The sequence below is a fragment of the Paramormyrops kingsleyae genome, chromosome 6, assembly GCF_048594095.1.
Source record: "Paramormyrops kingsleyae isolate MSU_618 chromosome 6, PKINGS_0.4, whole genome shotgun sequence".
In the NCBI taxonomy this organism is placed as follows: Eukaryota; Metazoa; Chordata; class Actinopteri; order Osteoglossiformes; family Mormyridae; genus Paramormyrops; species Paramormyrops kingsleyae.
Window position 1 is genome coordinate 3,200,081 of NC_132802.1, and position 21,627 is coordinate 3,221,707.

Below are 21,627 nucleotides of genomic sequence, written 5' to 3' on the forward strand. Positions count from 1 at the left end.
CTTCAATGAGGACATCAAGGCATTCAGCTGTCATGTTTTCACTTGGCTTTATTACCAAAAAACTGCCTGTTGTCTTGGTATGAAAAATAGACAAGGTATTTTGTGCCCATCTTAATTTTGCACTTACTAGGGGATAAAGTCTTTTTAATTAAGACACCCAAACGCAACTCTTAGATAAAGGAAATCTGATAAAGAGACACACACAATTCTAGAAATGCTGAGATAAAATAAAGGATTAAACAAGCAGCATTTCATTGTACCGTCCCTCAGCCCAGCCACAGCACCTACTTTCCTGGCTCTCAACTTTAACTCGGTTTTCCTCTCAGGCGGTACTTGCTCTTGTCTTGTTTTTTTTTTTGTCGTCTTTTTTTATTCGATGATTCATCGTTTTCATGAAATTTAAAAAGCGGGAGCGTGACTTCCAGAAATGCTGAGAAGCAATTTTAAACCTCCAACAGACATCTTCAAGTCAGCTACTCGCATCAAAATCTATCCTAGGAATCATTCTCCATGTCTTTCTCAAACCCACTTTTCTTCAACCCACTTCGACGTGCTCTGAAACATCTGTTTTTGAAATTTGGAATGGCACCTGTCTGACAACAGCTCATTGCAAGATTTTTGGGGCAGGACCAAGTCATTCGTCCCATCCTTCTGTTCCTTAAGAATCAGTCCTTGGTCCTTTGCTCTTTCTTCTAAACTCATTACCAAGGACTAAGACACTATTCACTGTTCCTATTACTTGTCAGCCAGAACCCAAAATTTCCTTTCTTTACCCTCAAATGACACATTTTTTTAATAAGATACCTGATATCACTATGCAGAAGTGTGATGACCTCCTTCTGTCCTCACCTGAACACCTTGATCATCTTGCCAGAATGCCAGAAACTTTTGTTTTAACCTTGATCCCTCCCTGCCATCATCACAAAACATCTCCTCAGTCACCCACCTCAGTAGCTACCCTGACAACCACAAAACTAGGTTCCTCCTTATCTATAGATGCACACGGCTGTGAGCCCAAGTCACATGCAGATCTACGGCTTGATGTTAGTTCCTTGCCCCAGCCACCCACCCCTCTGCTTGCATCGATTCCCTCATCACGTCCCAGATTCAGTTCACTACCCATCTCTATGCTGACTGTGTTCTTCACTTTTCAGCACCAGCCCACCATCAGTGTCTGCCTATATATCTCTGCATCCTTCACTCTTCAGCTACTTGTTGTCGTCCTACTGTATGCTTACACTCCCAGCCGCCTGCTGTGTGCTTACGCTGTATTTCATCCCTAGTCTCTGAGAAATGCAACGAGTTGCCAACAGACAGACTGCAGAACTAGGATAACCGTATTACTATCTGGTCAAGAACTGCTTATGGGACAAGAGCTGAAGAGCTTCTGAATACGGCAAAGGTTATTCTAAGGTTATGCTGATTGAGTGTATTATGTACATGCTCTACGGGTGACGTTCAGAGTTTCGATTTTTCTACTGTTTCTACTTTTAGGGTGGTTTTTTTTTTTCCTACTTTAGCGACAGTTAGGTTAATATAGCAAAAGGCAGCATCCCTTAGACAAGGCTGCCAACTTCCTTATACTGGTACTTTGAGAAGAAAAAACAGAAATTGCAGGTTTTTACAGCATTCTTATCTTCACAGAGGAGAAATGAGGGGAAGGAGGGAGTTTCTGTTTTCACAGTGACATTGGCAGCGGACAGATCATTCTTGTTTTGCTACTTTTTCCAATTTAAAGCAAAGTTTTAAGCTCTCTTTTATTCGGCTTGGATAAGAGAATCTTTAAAATAAATCAATATGAAAAAATGTGACATGCGGCTGTATTGATCTGGTTTAAAAATGTGCAGGAATAAAGTCCTAAGTCTATGACTGAAACAGGCCTGTATTCAAAGGAAGAATTTAAGTGGTGTTATAAACATAAGGCAGACATGAGAGTCTGATGAAACAGTCAGAGCTCCTTCCAGTCATTAGGCCTTCAAAGGCAGAAGCAGCCTATTGAACGGGTGCAGGACGTGTCCTTTGGAGGATAATTACACTGCTCTGATGGTGCAGCGGCCACAGACAAATCAATAAACTACCGACAAGTGGTGTCACTCATCAGACATGACAGGCATTATCCTGTGAAGAATGAAAATCAAGGAGGATAAACATTTTTACATTTTATCACACAGCACATATACTATTGTTCACTCAGAAATGGTTTTATTGTCTTAGTCACGTGATTGAAAATTTTCAATGCATCATATATTTTTATAACTGACCCCAAATTTTCAGATTAAATGAGTGTCAGTCAGTATTGCGCCAATGAAAGACTAAATAAGACGCAGGTCCTTAGATTGGCGCCATGGCTGTGTTTGGTGGAGTCTCTCACCATGATGCCCCAGAACGCTGTTGGAACAGAGGCTACCGCCACCAAATCCACGGGTGCCGTCATGGGGCTGGACGACGCGCGAGTGGGAGGGAGGCAGGGTCACGGGCCATTTCACGCTCGGATCAAAAGGGAGCCCTACCAGAGACAGGAGGGAAGGTCTGCCATTAAAATACAGTACAAATTATACATAAAAACTTAAAAGTGATCAGCTTACATGCATTTAGTTCCCATAACATGATTTATATACAGGAAAGCCACATCAAAATAATTTCAAATCAAAAATATTTTATTTTTTGATAAAAAGTATCCAAAAGAATGGCAATATAATTACAAGAGAAGCTACAATGTAAATTGATAATGCGAAACCTGCCACCAGCTATAATGAAGATCCCAGCTGCAGCAGTGCAGGATTGAGTAAACTATGGAGATGTCAACATATATTACATGATCGTGGCAACCATGATAACAATGCATTCATCCATTATCAATAATCTTTTGCTCAGGACAGCGACACAGTGAGCCCAGGGCCTGCCCACATTGGCACATGCACTGTGGGGCACCGATCCATTGCATGGGAAGCAGTCACACAATGAAGGGCAATCCAGAGATGCCAATATACCTAATCACACATTTTCTGGAGTGTGCGAGGAAACCCAGACAAACATGGTGAAAATACAGAAAACCCACACAGCCAGAGCTGGGGACGGAAATGAAACCCTCTAGCCGGGACGCTCGAGAGTCTGAGCTGAGTCCTAAATACAGCCAGTGTGCCGATCTATTCCTCAGTTTCCTCCAAGTACTCCTCCCACAGCCTAAAAACATGCAGTTAGGTGAAGTGTTCTCTCTAAATTGCCTAAAGTGTATGATTTAGTGTGTGCCCTGCAGTGGACTGGCAGCTCATCTCACAATTCCTGGCCTCATGCCCTACGATTCCTGGGACGGGATCCAGCCTCACCCTGACCCTGTACTGAAAAGGTGGTATGGAAGATGGACAAACGAAAGGATCTACAGAACAGAGGCAGTGGAGGCAGTGTAATCCATTGGCTCAATCTGGATACAGATCAAAACGAAATATATCCATGTAAAGCAACGTGTGTTGCTAGCACTACATATCTGACAATAAGCATCACTTAATTGATTGTGGCAGGGACTCCATTAAGGTGACCAATCAGAAGTTACATTTATATGGTTCTATGATGCTAGGACACACCCAGTCTCTGCAACAGCTGAATACCCATAGCTTTTGAAATTAAATCAATCTACACGGCAGCTGTTTGCCAAAACTGCCTAACTGATGCAAAAAAAGTGGACCTAAAGAAAAAGATTTTTGAAAAGACTTTTAGAAAAAGATCTTGGGGGAAAATGACAAGAATTTGGGAATATAAAGGAGAACAAATGACATATACTTAACACACATTTCATGGGAATGAAATGTTTGTTGGCCAATGATGATATATCTTAGGGACAATGATGTGCACAGATGCTATTGTCCTGTACACTACAGGAGGCGAGAGCTATGCAGCACTTTAATGTGGTTCTGAATGGCTTCAGAGATCATTACGTTTCCAAATGGTTCCATCAGACAGCAGCTGCCACTCCTTAAAAGTCACATGTTTGCAGGCTTTATGAGTGACACGGCTCCCTCAGGCCAACAGGAAGTGATTCATATAAGCAGAGAACCAAGAGAGACAGATGCGGTGCTCATCTTAGCTGCCCTGCCCACCCCCATTTCCAAGCAGTGTTTGAAAATGCTGCCAAAATAATTACACAAGGAGCTACAACATGAATCGGTAATCAGAAACCTGACATGGCCACCAGCCTTAATCCAGCAAAGATCTCAGCTGCAAGAATGTGGGGTTAAGCAAACTACAGTATGGAGATGCTAACATTTATATACAATGGCTGCCAAAGTCTGCAGCCAAAAATACGTACACAAGGCATTGCACCTACAGCAGATATCAGAAGATGAGAGAAGTGAGAAAACAACATAAGAGAGATGTTTGAGTGAGCACTTTCTTAGACAACCACTCACTGGTATGCTTTGCCTGTGAGGCTCTCATTGGTAAGCAGAGCACTCATGCAGGGTCATTCAATCACATAGCTCGTTAACACCAGAAACGCACTTACAAAACAATTACCACCAAAATCAGAGGATAGAATAAGAGACAGACCTCACTGATGCTCTGAATCAAAATACAAATCATATCTAAAACACAATAAGTGAGGTTTGTTGGCCATGCTGATTTTTGAAGCAGGCCATCAGATATTCTCAGCACTAAAAGCAGGAATGGGCTGTATAACCACTTACACTGTTATATTTTGCTTAAAGAGACACTGAAATGCAACACAAAATGTAGGCATTGCATTGATAACACAATATCCATGCAGAGTGCAGGTTGACACTCAGGCACTGGGACCTTCAGCTACGTGGGATTTACGTTTGTCCCACATGCAGGACATCAGAAAGACCCTGAGCTCCACCAGCCCAGTGACATACCCAAGAGCAAGCAAAACCGGAAGCAAATCATTTCACTCCTCAAGTTGGTTTTCTCACACTCACAAGCTCACCCACACAAAATCACATCAGCGGGCTTCACCACTTGTGAGATGGGGTCATTTTTCTTCACTTTTTTTTATATTTTTCTCCCATTCTGCTTTAATCTGCAGGAAATCTAACCATTTTAGGAAACAAAAGAAATGTAACATTAAAAAGCTAGGGTATATTACTCGTTTTATTGGGGTACCGCTTTCCCATTGATACACTCGACAAAGATAATTTCTCCTGCTGTTATTCGCCAACTGCATAACATTTTCCATATTTTTCCCATGTGAGTGTGTAGCTACTCTTACTGTGCTTATCGAGGTCCTGCAGACGGAGACTGCAAGGAAATCACGAGGAATAAACATATAATAGCCTAATCTTTATTCTTCCCACATGGCCTGATGCCTTCCTCTCATGCAGGAGAACATCTCTAAAGGTGATGGCTCAGGTAACCTTATCGACCACAGGTGAGTATTTTTCACCACCCAAATCAGTGGTGTGCATTTATAGCTAGTCTAGACTGTAGACTGAGGTGATACAAAGTAAATTAACAAACGACAAAGAACTAAAACAATTTCACTTCATGAAAAGATGCATCTTGCAGATTCATGCATGTTAAAATGTTCTGACTTGAACAAGTTCTGTTATTACATTCCACTAAAATTCTTTGGAACAACAATCAAGATATTGTCATCATAATGGAATTAAATAACACAGTATCTTCGGTGCAAAGTTTTATCATTCATTTAGAGTCTGAACAGCATATGGATTCTGTCAATTCTGTGGCCTCACTGAGTTCCCTGTTTCAGTGTAATCATTTGATTAATTGATTTAATTGCTTAACCGATGCTTTCGACCAAAGAGGCTTAGATTCTTATTCACCAAAGTCATTTTGATATTATCATTCCTGGCCATTGTTATTATTGTTTCATTGCTTAAACTGCACTTTAATCTGTAGTGCCTTCAAATCTAACCCATTTACACAACTGCTTATTACATCACAACGGGAGCGGCTTGGGTTAAGGACTCTTCTCAGGGATGAAAGAGCAGAATTACCGATTTCATTTTCTAAAGGGGAAAACCTGCAATCTTTTGGTTGCGAATCCTGCTATGAAATGTCACCTTAGAGTGTTTAAGTGTGTGCTTGTCAGCCGGGATGCTACTTTGTGTATTTTCTTTATAATCCACTGTGCACCACCCTCCACGTTCAGTCAGTGGCTAATGGCGCTAACCTCCTGCAGTCTGAATGAATTAGTGCCACCTCCAAGCAATTCCATACCATTTCAAGCAATGGCCTTTTGATCTTGACTGACAGAAATGGGCAGGAATAGGTGACCCTGGGGAACACTAACATAAATGCTAATCTGGACAGGAGTTCACCCTCCTGGTCATGAGAGGTGGCTGCGCATCCCTGACAGCATCATAAGTCTCCCTCGGAGATTTAGCTCAAAGAATTATGAGAGAAGGTCTGTACATCTAAATCTCTGCTGTCACTCAAAAGATTGTGCGTTTTTTAAATGCCTGTATTTCCAACCATTCATTTTCTATACACACTTGTCCTATATGGGGTCACGAGCATTCAATGCCTATCCTGAAAATTGTAGGTGCAAGGAAATTAATAACCTAGAGTGGGGCACCAATCATTACAGAACACATGTTCAGACACATTCACACCGCTTAGCGTGTTTTTGGACTGTGGGGGGAAACCAGAGGAAACCCCATGATGACACGGGGAGAACATGCAACCTCAAAACACGCAGAGCCATGGTAGAGGACTAAACTTTGCGTCCACAGGTTACACCCAGCAGGTTACATGAAAGCCCAAATGAAGATAAACTGTAGACTGGTTTTCTGAAACGAAGTGACAATAAATATCTGTGCTCACTCACTGTCCACCACACAAATAGGTGGTTCGATCTCGGAGTGACTCAAAAACATAATACTGTAAAGTGGGCCACGCTGGTCCATTGCAGGACACTCAAAAGCAATTTAATGTCTACCAATTAACTTTAACAATCGTTGGATCATAAAAGAAGCCCATGAGCACTCGTAGAAAACAAATTTAACCCACAAGCAACTGGTTCGAACACCTCATCAAATATTTCTACATTTTGATGTGGCTTAATAACACATGGATTGGCTTCCTGGACAAATGAACCCCAGAAAAAAAATAGAGCACAAGAATTTTAGTTACTAGTATTTCTGAAGGTTACCGCAGTTGAGTCATTAAAATAGTAACTGATTTTAGAAATAGGCTTTCAATGAAAATACAAAATATTCAAACCAAAACAATGCTTTTGATTTACAAGCATTAATCTCCAAACATAGCACATTTTGTACCAAAATACTAACCTTTTTTAAATTTGGATCCCTATGTGTTTCTAATTAAAGAAATTCAATTAATCTGAACACTTCACTGATTTTAAAGCACATTTATCTCAGATTCTGAGAACCACTTCAAGAGAAATTACAAAAAATACACTGACATTACCTAACAAAAAAAATCCATATCTTACGAACTGGGAAATAGCAGTATCTGACTGCTATGTTATGATGTGCAAATGTATGATGTATGCATTAAATAACATCCAGAACCACATTCACAAAATGCTTTGCCTAATGCCTTAGAGCTCTACACTCGACCATGTTTGGGTTATAGCTGTTATGAAAATGCCATGGATGTTGCATTTAATGGCCTTTTAGATCCTTAAGATTATGAATTGCAGTTGTAAAGTGATAGAGATATGAATGCTACTTTTTTTTTTGTACTGCTGTGGCACAAGCTCTGTGATGAATCAGGTACTATTGAAGGAAGACAAACTCGATCAAGCCTGTGAAGCTGTACTGTAATGGGACAAGCAAGTCATCTGTTCAATGAAGGGTTGCAATGAAGCCTTTTGCAAACACGGCAGACTCCAGCAGTATTCATATGAAGTACGTCTCACACTTTAGCGACTGAAAATCACCGTTAGCCACCGGGGCCTTTGCATTTGCAAGCTTTGCACAATTGGATGCTGTTGTTAGTGCTGGAGAAACACTGTTATTAGAGACCATATTCTTACTCACATATGTACCTTTCAGGTTAATGGGACGGTGAGTCTGTCTTTTTTTAATGCCTTTCAAAATTTCAAAGTTGACTTTCATAGAAAATGCCCACTGGTGCCAACGGAGGTGTAACAGGAACGCATCACCCTTACTGGCCATGAAGACACCCCCCCCCACCCCCCTCAATGACCATGAAGACGCCCCTCTCACTGGACATGATGACACCCCCCCACACCCCCCTCACTGGCCATGAAGACACCCCCCCCTCACTGGCCATGAATACATTCCCCTCACTGGCCATGAATACATCCCCCTCACTGGCCATGAATACATCCCCCTCACTGGCCATGAATACATTCCCCTCACTGGCCATGAAGACACCCCCCCTCACTGGCCATGAATACATCCCCCTCACTGGACATGATGACACCCCCCCCACACCCCCCTCACTGGCCATGAAGACACCCCCCCCCCTCACTGGCCATGAATACATCCCCCTCACTGGAAATGAAGACACCCCCCCTCACTGGCCGTTTTCGCTCAGTCATGTGACATCCCTGTGTCATGCCCTCTGAGTCATTATGGCAATGAACATGATTAACCAGCTACACAGAGAGCTACAGAGAGCAAGGTCACTGGATAAGGTGGTATGTCACCACTACTATAATGCATTTTAGTCATTTAACTTAGAATAATATTAATACATTTTACCACAATCTTGTACTGGATAACCAATTATGGAAGATGCATGAATTAACAATTCTGAAAGCCTCGTTTTTTTTTTAAATAACCCTGTAGAAACTACGTATCAATGACAAACCGCTAGATGGTTTTGGACTATAAAGGGAGATTACTTGGCAACAGCTACACAATCTTTATGGAGAAAACCTTCTCAGCACAATTGAGAGAGGCACTATTTTACAAACGAATATCTCAGCACAAGCACTTTCCCCACTGAAGCTACCTGACTGTATTTCTTAGTTAAAACAAGCAAACGGGCAAGTCATTAATCTTGAAAGAAAACAAATAGCAAGATCTGTAATATAAAGGGTGCTTTTTGTAACAGAAAACTTACTCCAGATTGGTTTTCCCAGAACACTTACCCACCCATCATGTTCTCCTGACTGAAAAACAATCATTGACTAGATGGACCTTCAGATTTTTGTATTTTTTAATCCACCATAAATGGGTTTCACGGTAAGCCTGATGACTCTGCATGCTTGAACACGCTTGGCTTCTCTTGTGGGATGCTCCTAAACTCACCAACATTGGCCATGCGCAGAAGAAGCTTCCCCCTGACCACCGTGAAGACATTGATGGGCGTCATGGACCTTTGCCCGCTGACCATCAGCGCCTCCTGGAGGTACTCTGTGGTGATCACTTCCAGCTCCTGCATCACCTGTACCGCAGGCCGTCCCTGCCGGAGCAAGTGCTAGAGGAAGCCAGGGAGGAAGACTCAGCCAAGTCACATGTCACAAGACACGCATTTGAAGTCTCAAACTGTTATAAAATCATTTTTAGCTAGGTATTTATATTAATATGTTCTTAATATATTTTTGCATTTTAAATTTAACTGCATATACCTGAATAAATCACTTCAAATATGTCCTGTATTCTCAGCCCGACTCATCTTCACTTGCCTTACAGTATTTAATTTAAATCCATTTTACACAACTCTCTTTCTCTACACACACACACACACACACACACACACAATGCCTCCACTATTATTGGCATCCCTTTAGTAAGGGGGGTAGAAAAAAATCAACTGTTTGCTGAAGTACCTTCATCTTGCACTGAAAAAATGAGAAAAATCTGACTTTTAATTGAAACAAATTGATTCAAAGGAAAGAGAGAGAAAGAGAGAAAGTGTAATTTTGCACCTTTTCCTGTCTTTTCCTGTCTTGTGAGCAGTTGTAAAATAAGCAATTTCCACCCGGATCAATAAAGTTTTCCGATTCTGATTCTGTATTGCTAACTGTTAAAAAAATAGCTGACTGATCTGACCCTGAACTATGGGCATCATCCCAGCAGCACATGTGCTCAAGTATGTAATCGATGGGAAAAAAAATGAAAGCAGTTGGTGTGACAGGAAACTGAACCTTGAGCTCCACGGCTGCGGAGCCGACGAGCATCAGCGAGTCAGCGTCCCACACGTCGATCTGCAGCGTGTGGAGGGCGAGGTACTGCAGGAACCAAGGCCGCTCTCCCGGCTTCAGGAACGCGGGGTCTGCCAGGAACGTCAGTTCCAGCCCCGGGGGTCCTGCTTGTGGGATGGAAACCAGCCATTTAGCATTTCGCCGAAGACGTCGATTCCTCACATCACTGGTGAAAGGTGTAAGCTATTTCACGGTCCAGCACAGACATCTGCTCCTCGCACCAGTGTCCTGCACGTATGAGCCGTACGACTCCTCAACATGGACAGATTCCTCAGGCCAATGACCTCTACACAACCTATCAGTGGAAATGCTAATCATATTTTGCCAGTCAGCTGTTTGACAGATGTTTGCAGGAATGTCTTTTTCTTAGTCTATATCTGTGACCAATTATCTATAATGAGATATGTTATGAATACAGGTAATTTGCTTTTACAACTGACCTTCACACCCCTGAGACATTTAACAGATGAGAAATATACTCTAAGGTGTTTAGAAACATCAGGCTGGTCCGTTCTGTTTCCAAGTTGGCTTATGCAAAGAGGAGGAGCTTACGCTGTCATGGGAACCAGCGTATGCGGCTCATCCCTCGTCAACAGAAACCCCATTCCACGTTCAAGGAGTCGGTCCGGCGAGGGCAGATGACCTAACGATGTCTGTCCCTCTCTCTCAGGCGGCTCCCAGCGCCCTTGTTGGTTTGCCGCTCTCTCTCTCTCTCTCTCTCTCTCTCAGCTGAGTCTGCGGATCTCTCCCACCATAATGCGAACGACCTTCTAGTCTTCCCAGAAGATCTGCCTCCACAAGTATCACCTTTTCCTTTTTGGACTACATCCTGCCGTAACCTTCTCAATTTTACAGGAACACCAGCACAATAAAACCCACATTGCTTCAAGGCCACCCCATCCCCTGTCCTCAATCCCCTGGTCTACTGGGGAAAGCAATGTCCTGACAAACTAACTCCATACAGATAACTAAGTACTTACACTGCATTGTGCAGCTTCATTACAATTTTCTCATCTAAGTATATGTATGCGTTGGCAGTACTACAGTACCTTACTATAAAAGGCACATATACAATGAGAGGCTTAGTTCAATTTATCACCTGGAAAGGAGGCAGCTGTTAATACCTATGCGGTATCAACGTTCTGGGACAATAATGACCCAGAAAACAAGTTACACTAAAACAAAAATGTGGGAAAATGTATTGCTGAGGCCTGATGGGAGATCTCCATGCCCCTACCATGTGTCTAGCTTGGAGGAAGTTGCATTCGAAAATATATCCCACTGCTGACAGTGACACATACACAGGGCAGTGTTTGTCAGTTCTAGTCCTGGGAACACACAGGACTCAACATTTTGTTCCAGTTGCACTAACACAGCTAATTAAGGGCCCATGTCCACCTTGTCTACGGAAGCTTCCAGCCAAAGACGTGACCACAGCGCCGCTCCGAAGCAGTCGTAGGGGTGCTGTGAGATGACAGGCGCGAGGCGACAGAGAGCATTCTGCTTTCAGGTGGGGCTCGAAAAGTCCAGGGTAAACTAGCAGCGCGGAGGTGGGTTGAATCACACCCAGGTTCCCCTAATTAGGGGCCAACCTTCAGGGGGCTCCAGATACAAAAGGTAAACAGAAAGTCCGGGCAAGCAGATAGAGAAGGGAGTGGGTAAAGTGTTACTGACCAACCGGCGTCAACTGTTAGAGGCAGAACTAAAAAGTTTGTCTGACAGCCGCATGAGAGCTTTCGCTACGAACCCATGTGACGGCTGCATGGACGTTTTCTGTATAAACCCATTTAACTTATGCATGAAGCAGTGCGGTTCCTAAATGAAGGTCTGCTGTATCTTGTATATTTCTCTGAAGCGATTTCTGTATGAAACCACTTCAAACATGATGGTGTGGGGTAAAGAGCACATATATATCCGAGATTAAACATCTTTAAAACATTTAACAGCTTCGTTCTCCAGCAAGATGTGAGCAATTCAAATAATAAAAAAAACAACTGAATAGCAAAGTAAGCTGAGCTGCTATTACCAGATTCAGTGCTGCTGTTGCTCTTGGCTACCGTCAGAATACAGGGATATCTGTCAGCAGTGTCCAGCTGGGTCTTCTCTGTGCAAAGGAGCAGCAGCCTCTGCGTTTTGACAGGAGGAAAGCGATAGACCTGGAAGGTGAAGTACACAGACTTTGGCCAGTCCGCACCCATGTTGTCCTGTGGTACTCTAAAAGAGGGCGACAACAGAGGGGACAGCAGGCTTTGGCGACAAACTACATTTAAACAACAGGCCTCAATGACTGCATTTCATGAAAAGCATGAAAACCTATTTCAAGCATGATATATTTTACAAGGGGCCTCAAAATAATTAACGATATAAATCTGTAATATTGCTTTTATCAGTTGATAAAAACTAGCCCAGACATTATTTTAACTGGTTTTAAGATAGAAAAACTATACATTTTAACTGTAAGTTTCCAAAATAAGTAAAAATGATAAATCTTAGGCAGTATACTGTATCACAAAGACTGTGTAGTTATACCATACAGTCACTCCACAAGTCTCATGTATCTGCGTTCCCCAGGAATCACAGATTCCTTATGCAATTTCCAGTAAGGCATGTACAGTCATATCTCTAACAACCACATTAACAACTGCATTGAGCTGCCAGTATCCAATCAACATGCAGCAGCCGATTCAAAAATCATCAATAAAAAAACAATTCATTCAAAAGTGAAGCAGAAACCAAGAACCCAGCCTGTGCATCTAGCTGAATAGAACGTGATGGTTCTAAGACAGAGAGCACGCTACATTTATCTGTATGACAAATGAACCGCAAAAAGGATTTTTCTTAAGTTAACATTTTTTCTCTGTTTCCATCACAATTTTCATTTTGCCAAACTTCCACTTCTTAAATAATTGGATCCATTGCAGTACAGTAATTTCCAGTCCTAAATGTCAATTTAGAATTAAAGCACCTGCAACAAAGGTCTCTAGATATCATTTCATTGCACTTTACAATTAGACACGTAGGTATTTAGCAGGACCGCCGGATCGTAGGACGAGAACCTGTGTGTCTGAAGCACTGAACAATAAAACACTGCAGGCAGTGCTCATCAACTGTCCATTATTAGACATTCTATTTACTTTCATATTGTTGGTGTCGGATAATTATACGGGAAGCACTACACAAAATTAAAGGGAAGATAAATTATGCCCAAACCACATCCCGTCCCGAGGCAGGCAGCTGGCCACTATAGTCCTGATTAATTGGAAAAAAAAATATTGAGTTAAAGCAAAAATAATTAGTTTTCCGTCTCCAGTTAGAAGATTAGCAATCAATCATTCAGCACTAAATAAACTGGCAAAATTGTTTAAAAACAATGACGACTGTTTGTTACGCAAATAAAACTCACGTAATCATCCCACCAGCCAAATAATCTAGGGGCAGCTTTCAGACTAAGCGGTGATAGCCCTCAATTAAAGATTTCCCTTAATATTCAGTCAGTAAACAGACAAGAGTGATAATTACAGAGCCTGGGAGAGAAACAGGAATTACACCATAACTAAAGCACACGTACAATGAGAATCAGCCTCGTGTGGGCTTTTGTCTTGTTTATCAGGTAATGAGAACCGCAACATGCATGCTAATTGCTTAAGGTAGCTAAAGATTCACCCTCCCCCATCTAACTCTCAGAAACAAGACGTTGGGAGCGCTGCTTAACAATTAGAGCAGAAACATTGGACCTTATGTCTGCAAAAATTCTACTGCGACCTGGCTAATGACGATGTTAGTTCTTCACTTGTTAGACATCGCTGAGACAAGACAGCAGAGATATATGTACTGATTCTGTATATTTTTCAGCATGACTACCATGTGTTGCATTCCAGATACATTTATCCAAATTACACATCAATTATATACAGGAGGGTGGTTTATAGAATGGCCAACTAGACTCTTCGTTAAGGGTGCACCAGAGAGGTTTGCCAGGCATCTGAACCCACAGCCCACCATGTGCTGGTAGAACACTCCAATGGGAAGGAAACCACCCAGTATGCATCATGGACTAGACAACTGCATCTTCCACTGGTAAATGCTGATGGGTAAGTAGATGGGACACACGAGTGCGGACAGGACTAAGTCACCTGGAGAAGGCCAGAAACTGCAGGACAAGTTTGTTACACTGCAGGGGGTCAGCTTCCTCTTTCTGGGGGTTGAAGTTGATGGGTTCACCCGGATCCAGGACATCGGCCACCTGCCCCCTGCAGTCCAGGATCTCTGGGAAGCCAGCCGAGTAAAGATGCGCTATGGAGCTCCGCGACATCGATGAGGAGGAGCTGGGAAATGTACCAGAGATTGTGAGGTCACCTACCAAAAAGGCAAGAGGTCAGCTTCAAACAAAGGATTGTCTTTGGCTTCCAAATACGGACCCATTCTATCTATATAAGGTTTGAAGTCACCTTCAAAATATGGAAGGCAGTTATCTTCCAAATATGGAGTGAGAGCTCCGTTCAGTGATGGATTACTCCTGCCTAACAAATTAGGAGTGAGGTTACTTTCCACATATTGTATGGACAAATAACTTTTGAGAGTCTGGACTGACTGCAGGGATGCAAGAAACACTTTGAACTTGACCTTAGGTGCACCTTGAATTTCATACTGATATCCTGAGTAACAGAAAAAATCTAGGGAGCTACGTGTTTCATAAAAGGTTAAATCAATTGGCAGGGAGGGTAGCAATGGTAGAAATGTTTGACAATGGGGGGGGGGGGGGGGTGTCTGTGTAGCGATGGCCACAGTTTTTGACTGGGGGAACGGATGGTGATGGCAAACGTGGACAGGTGTTAGTATTATGCGAGCTACTCACTGACTCCTTATGAACTACTGTGGTATCCTGGCAACACGTTGCCGACCACTGGTGTAACGTAATTCCTTCTTCAATTAAAAACATCGATAAATACATTAAAGACTTCAAGTTTAATAAGCTCCTTCCAAATGGACAGTGACTAATATACCTTAAATGGACAGTGACTAATATACCTCAAATGGACAGTTACTACAATGTGGTACTACAATGTTGTGATATTAGGTGTACTAGTTGTTTTCTTTCATGATGGGGGACCTTTTTATCTTGGACCATGATCTGAAGCATTCAGATAAATCAGAGTTAGATTCCAGCATGTTTGGTTTGTTGACCTCTACATGCTACAGACAACACACTGCTTCACCTGTCTGTTGGTAACTTTCTCCATTACAGAGGTCAGTTGTTTCTAATGAGCGGGGCTGTTTACATGCACTATGAACTGGACCTGCTTGAGGTGACCTTGGTCCTCATTAGACAGGGAGCTCACAACCTTCTGCCCATGAGCTACTGCATAACAAGGGTTCTTGACACTGCCTTATGCCCCAAAGTTGTTTTCACTAACAGAATCTTCTGCTCTGCTTTCTAAGGGCAATATCTTATCTTCTAAGTGTACTGTACAAGCAAAAACTCATCACCGACCCATTACAAAGCTTATCAAACACCAAGATCAGTAACATAGAAATAAAAAACTCAGTATTATCCCTAAGTAATAGTAAAAACTGTCCACAATTGGTGATTGCTGTTATTTGAAATCATGGTAAAAAAAAATACATGAGAAAAGACCAGCTTGATTCACAAAGAAACTTAAAAACCCAAAGGAAATATTAATATAAGAACTACTGTATTAATATTGGCTAAATCTGCAGGTATACTGCTCTCAGACGTCAACACAATTCATATGTATTTGGGTAATATTAAAACTGAAGCTTCAATTTCCACAGGCCTGGGTTTAATCTGATAAACAGTATAATTACCAGTGTGATCCATGGAGTCTAATTTTCAAAAGTAGGTCATTTTCCTGCAAACATCTACTACAATTTTCAAACCAAATCATTTCATATGAGAATCACAGACACTCCTGTCTAGTTAATAAGAATTACAACAAAATATCTACACTTGTACGGAAGATGGTCATAAATTATCGTTCAACCAATTTACAATTACTTTCACAAAACTCAGTTAGCCGTATTGATAATATTCATGTTACAGGCAGCCTTCCTTAAATCATCCCCTGTTTATATATTCAGAATTAACACGCATGCAAAAAACGGTAGTGACGCCCTCGCAGGCCAGAGTGTCACTCTGACAGAGGAAGAATACTAAAGCTAGTGATGGCCACATGCAGCCTCATGAACCATTTGCGGTATTATCTGAAGCCAACAGATGGTGCTCTCTGTTAAAAAAAAAAAAAAAAAAAAAAGTATTCCAAAAGCAAACCAAGAGCACCACCTAGTGGGATCAGAAAATACAGCAAATGGTTCATAAGGTTTCACTTGGTCATCACTAACTGAAGCTCTGTGAGAAACAGGTATTAGGGAAACAAAGAAGAACATGTTTAATATAATGCCAGTACTGTTTACATTAACACAGTACTGAGGGCTGAAAAGCATGATGGGACAGTCCAGGCCTTCATCCGTTTCTATGCCCACTGATTGGCAGATATCACTCACCCAGGCGTCTGGGTACCCAGGGTGATGACGGGTGCGTGCACTGGCGTGAAGGTGACCTCCCGCAGTGGCTCCTCGTCGGCCACGGCCGGTTCCGCCGACGCGTGGCTGAAACTCACCTCCAGGTGCGCGATACTGCTGGCACAGGGCAGCTCCTGCAGGCCAGAGGTGCAGCTTAGCAGTCACGAGATAATGATTCTGTCTTAATGATGCTGTACTGTATCACAACACACACATGTAAAGCGCCTTGGCTGACTCTGTTGTGAAAGGCGGTATATAAAAGTAACGTGAATTAAATTAAGTTTATTGGCTAAGTATGCTCATGCACACAAGGAATTTGACTGTACTAGCTATATTCTTTGGCAGAGAAATTAGACAATAAATTATAAGTATACAAGTTACTAGAACCCATATACACTTACTGGAGTATTAAAAAATATACAGGATAGTGAATTTACTGGATAATAAATTATGTGCAGAGATATATGCAGTAATAACCATTATATACAGAAGTTAATAAGTTAGGTAACTGGGTAAGTGTTCATGAGTGTGATGGTGAGTGGATAGAATGTAGATGTCAGCCATTAACAGGCATCCTGCCTCGCAGCCATCCTGATGTGTGGTATGTCGAGCTGGTCTGGATACTGGGAGGCACAGCACAGCGTTATGGGCCAGTGAGGGGCTGCTTACCTCACTCGTCCATGACCTACATGCAATGTCGCTTAGGCCCAGGACTGTGATGTCAGACTACACACAATCCTGTATTGCCTATACGTTTACTTACTGTCCCTTTATTGCTGATTGTACAAGAAAGGGATTATAATATGTATTTTAATTTACAGATAGTTGTACTTTAAGCATCGTAACAAAACAAAAAATGGAATTACGTCCATGTAGAACAAAGACCCAGCTGCCTGTTCCCAGAAACAGCCTGTGAAGTCATTAAAATATAGATAAGATTTCAATACTGTCTCATACAGACATTTACACATCTACATAAAGTAGCAGATCTTGAACTAAAGAGGAATACCAGGCAGAAATATATGTCTAAAGAAGCACAGGACATACTAGGACGTCTTGTTTACTTCAATTATTAGGCAGTAACCTAGGGTTTCTGGGAACATGTCAGAAAAGGAAATCAGGCAACTAAAGCCTGCTTTTTTGACAATAAATAACCGAAATCAAAAAAAGGCAGAACATGTGAGCAAAAAGTTTTGTATCGTAATTTCCCTGCATGCATCTCTGAGTGTTTGTCCGCATGCATGTCTATGTGTGTGCTTGAAGGCATGAGTTTGTGCGGATTCTTACGGCATGCGACAGCTGGTAGGCCGACACCATCGGAGAGGGGTGCAGCTGAGAGGGGAGCTGCTGTTGCCATGGAGATGCGACAGTGTGGCTGATTGTGGGGTAGCGAGGAGTTGCTGCAAGCTGGGATATGGACAGCTGTAACAGATAAAGTACACATTTAAAACATACAATGAAACAATTACCATTTATATAATGCTGGAATGCACTAATGAACAAAAGTCTCATATTAAAATCACATTCGCAGTGTTTTCTCTAACAAATAGGAGTGATTACAAATTATATACATTTTTATCAAGGTGCCAATGATCACCTGGTGAAAACAAGGGCTGATCTTCACTGTGCTGTGTGTGCAGATACATATGCAATGTGCACTTGGTTAATTACCAGGTAGAGGTTTAATTACCAAATGTCACGCCAGCAGCCACAATTCAAAAGGTAATTTAAGGTACAAAATGCAGCATCTCTGCCTGAATGCTGAGGAAAGTTATTAAGGGCTTTTTATGTGGAGTCTGAAGATACTCCTCTGAAAGAACTGATTTAAAAGCCAAGTGAAACCCTTCTTTCACAGCATCAAAAGAGGAGATGTGAATATGCTGTCTGTACTGTACAGTACCACAGTGTCGGAGCACGCTGACCAAAGCACCTACCCCTGGGCCTAGCGGGGATTTGGGGGGGGGACTGGGCAATGCCTGATGCCCCACCCCACCTGGAAAGGCAGGAAACCAGAAGGACACCAAAGAGGGAAAACAAAAACAGATGTATTACAGTCATGGAATACAGTCATGGGAGATGCATCGCTAGCCGATTTTGTCGTTGTGCGAACACCATAGAGTGTACTTATACATAGGGCTGGATGATACATTCCATTTTTACACAAATTCCATCAAGGTATGAGTCTGTTGTTGCCGTGATTTATTATTATACCTGTCACATAGCTGTTCGCAGAACAGTTCATCATCATAATCAGAAAAACTCAAAACCACCTGTCATATTTTACTGTTTTCTACACAAGAATTTTAGAATACTGCATTAGAATATCATTTTTAGGGCATATCGCCCAGCCCTAGTCAAACCCGGAGGCAGTCAAACAGAAATACCCAGCAACAAAATGCAGTCAGCGTTTTCTAGTGTTAAGCCAACAGCAAAAGATTATTTTCATATGATTTATTAATTAAAATTAGATTTTAGCTTGCAGTCCATTCAATTTGTCACCTTTTTTTCACATTCTGCATCTGTTTAGGGGCAATTATAAGGGAATTTTAAGCAAAAACGGAGCCTTGAAGCAAAGAAATTGTGAGTTGAATTATATAGTAATAATTATCAATCATTTAATATGAAGAAAATCGGCCAGCAGTACTTATACACAACATGCTACACAGCATACTGTTTTACAGTCATCTTTATGAGAAGAATGAGCACGCTAAAATAATGACGAAAGCCAATATGTAAACAAGTAACAGTTGTTTAATATCATTATCAGGTACATGTGGTCCTTCATACACCATTATGAGGCACATGACTGTACTATAATCCATTACCTGATTTTATGGCATTTAACAGTTCTCACCCATCCCATAGATCAGGGGTGGGCAATCTTATCCGCAAAGGGCCGGTGTGTATGCAGGTTTTCGCTGCAACTCCCTAATTAGGTCACTAATTAGAGGACTGATTGGCTGAGTTTGAACAGCTGACCTAAAGGTTACCCCAAAACTTGCACACACACCGGCCCTTTGCGGGTAAGATTGCCCACCCCTGCCACAGATACTTAGCTGAAAAAACGTTTCCTACTATCTGTGCTCATTAGACCCCCGTTAACCAGTGGCTTATTCCTGGGTAAGGCAGTTCTGGAGATTAAGAACCAGTGCCATCTTCTGATGAAGTGCAGGCCGTTTCTCACAGGAACTTGGTGGATCAGAGTATGGGGACTGCAACACACATAGTAATCACACCATTTGCTGAATGGAAACACATGCTGGCCCCCTCACTGTAAAAACCTCTAAGGCAGAAAGGTGAGATATGAGGTGCAGAGGAGCAGCAGATGTGCTGAATCTTTTTTTTTTCCTTCTTACAAACACATGTTAGCACCTTTGGAAAAAAAAATACTTGTAACTGTAGTCTGTCAAGCAAACAGGAAATGGGCAAAAACGTAGGTGCTGCGAATGGAACAACGCGGTATTGTGTGTAAGGTTACGCTTATGGACCGGGCAGCTCGGAACCGGCTGCACTTCTGATAAGAAGCCAGCTTGGTGCAGCATTAAGGAATCAGCTTCACCTGCCCCCCTTCAAAGGGTCGCTGTAAAAGCTAACAGTCAAATGGCCAGTGAGGTGAGGGACAGGTTTCAACCTCCGGCAACCTGGGAGGCTGAGCAGAGGCTGTGCTCCATCATGTACTCTGCCGGCAGGGGGGTGGTGGCGGGAGGGAGGGGGGGGGCGGGCACTATATCATGGGTAGAACACGATTATGTAAAGCAGAGGCCTGCAGGTTATCCATTCTGCAGCAGTTTCAAGCACCACATTTTACTGATTTTTTTCCCTCTCAATAACCGAATCAATAGGCAGCTACTACTGTTTCATTGACACCAAGAGCTGGATTGAAGCTTCCAAATCTCCAACAGAGTCATGATCCATATCTCAGTAGCTGTGGGGGGAATGGTCCACATCTCAGTAGCTGTGGGGGGAATGGTCCACGATCCACATCTCAGTAGCTGTGGGGGGAATGGTCCACGATCCACATCTCAGTAGCTGTGGGGGAAATGGTCCACGATCCACATCTCAGTAGCTGTGGGGGAAATGGTCCACGATCCACATCTCAGTAGCTGTGGGGGAAATGGTCCACGATCCACATCTCAGTAGCTGTGGGGGAAATGGTCCACGATCCACATCTCAGTAGCTGTGGGGGAAATGGTCCACGGTCCACATCTCAGTAGCTGTGAGGGGAATGGTCCACGGTCCACATCTCAGTAGCTGTGAGGGGAATGGTCCACGGTCCACATCTCAGTAGCTGTGAGGGGAATGGTCCATGGTCCACATCTCAGTAGCTGTGAGGGGAATGGTCCATGGTCCACATCTCAGTAGCTGTGGGGGGAATGGTCCACGATCCACATCTCAGTAGCTGTGGGGGGAATGGTCCACGATCCACATCTCAGTAGCTGTGGGGGGAATGGTCCACGATCCACATCTCAGTAGCTGTGAGGGGAATGGTCCATGATCCACATCTCAATAGCTGTGGGGGAATGGTCCATGGTCCACATCTCAGTAGCTGTGGGGGGAATGGTCCATGGTCCACATCTCAGTAGCTGTGGGGGAATGGTCCATGGTCCACATCTCAGTAGCTGTGGGGGGAATGGTCCATGGTCCACATCTCAGTAGCTGTGGGGGAAATGGTCCACGAGCCACATCTCAGTAGCTGTGGGGGGGAATGGTGGATGCTACTCAAATGATCTCCACATTCCCCACTGTCTTCCACAGGGCCCAGCAACCTGCAGCTTTGGGGGTCTCGCTTAGGCACATGTGCACATTCCCAGTCAGTGGCACAAGAATTGGAGCCTTGTGAGAATATTATTTCCCTCCACTGCTCAGTAGCTCCGCCACTTTACCAGTTATACAAAACAAAGCAATTTCGCATGGCAACTGCCCCGATGTGCCCCATAGACTTCAGCACTTTCAGCCTCTCCTGGGAAAGA

At 42.8% G+C, this 21,627-nt stretch overlaps 1 protein-coding gene across 4 annotated transcripts in view; it reads right to left on the reverse strand.

Annotated features, from left to right (window-relative positions):
• Window positions 1–21,627, reverse strand: part of nphp4 (nephronophthisis 4) — a 120,316-nt gene that overhangs the window by 20,693 nt on the left and 77,996 nt on the right. For 3 of the 4 annotated variants that reach the window (XR_002836002.2, XM_072713380.1, XM_072713382.1), the window contains exons 12-19: window positions 18,592–18,650; window positions 17,945–18,079; window positions 16,640–16,791; window positions 14,251–14,442; window positions 12,144–12,331; window positions 10,061–10,224; window positions 9,222–9,390; window positions 2,372–2,506 (exon numbers count right to left, since the gene is read on the reverse strand). Coding sequence is in view for 3 of the 4 variants with exons in the window: in XM_072713380.1 (XP_072569481.1) it covers window positions 2,372–2,506; window positions 9,222–9,390; window positions 10,061–10,224; window positions 12,144–12,331; window positions 14,251–14,442; window positions 16,640–16,791; window positions 17,945–18,079; window positions 18,592–18,650 (1,194 nt within the window). In the remaining variant the exon portion in view is untranslated. The remainder of the gene's footprint in view (window positions 1–2,371; window positions 2,507–9,221; window positions 9,391–10,060; window positions 10,225–12,143; window positions 12,332–14,250; window positions 14,443–16,639; window positions 16,792–17,944; window positions 18,080–18,591; window positions 18,651–21,627) is intronic. The other variant, XM_072713381.1, reaches the window with a different exon arrangement.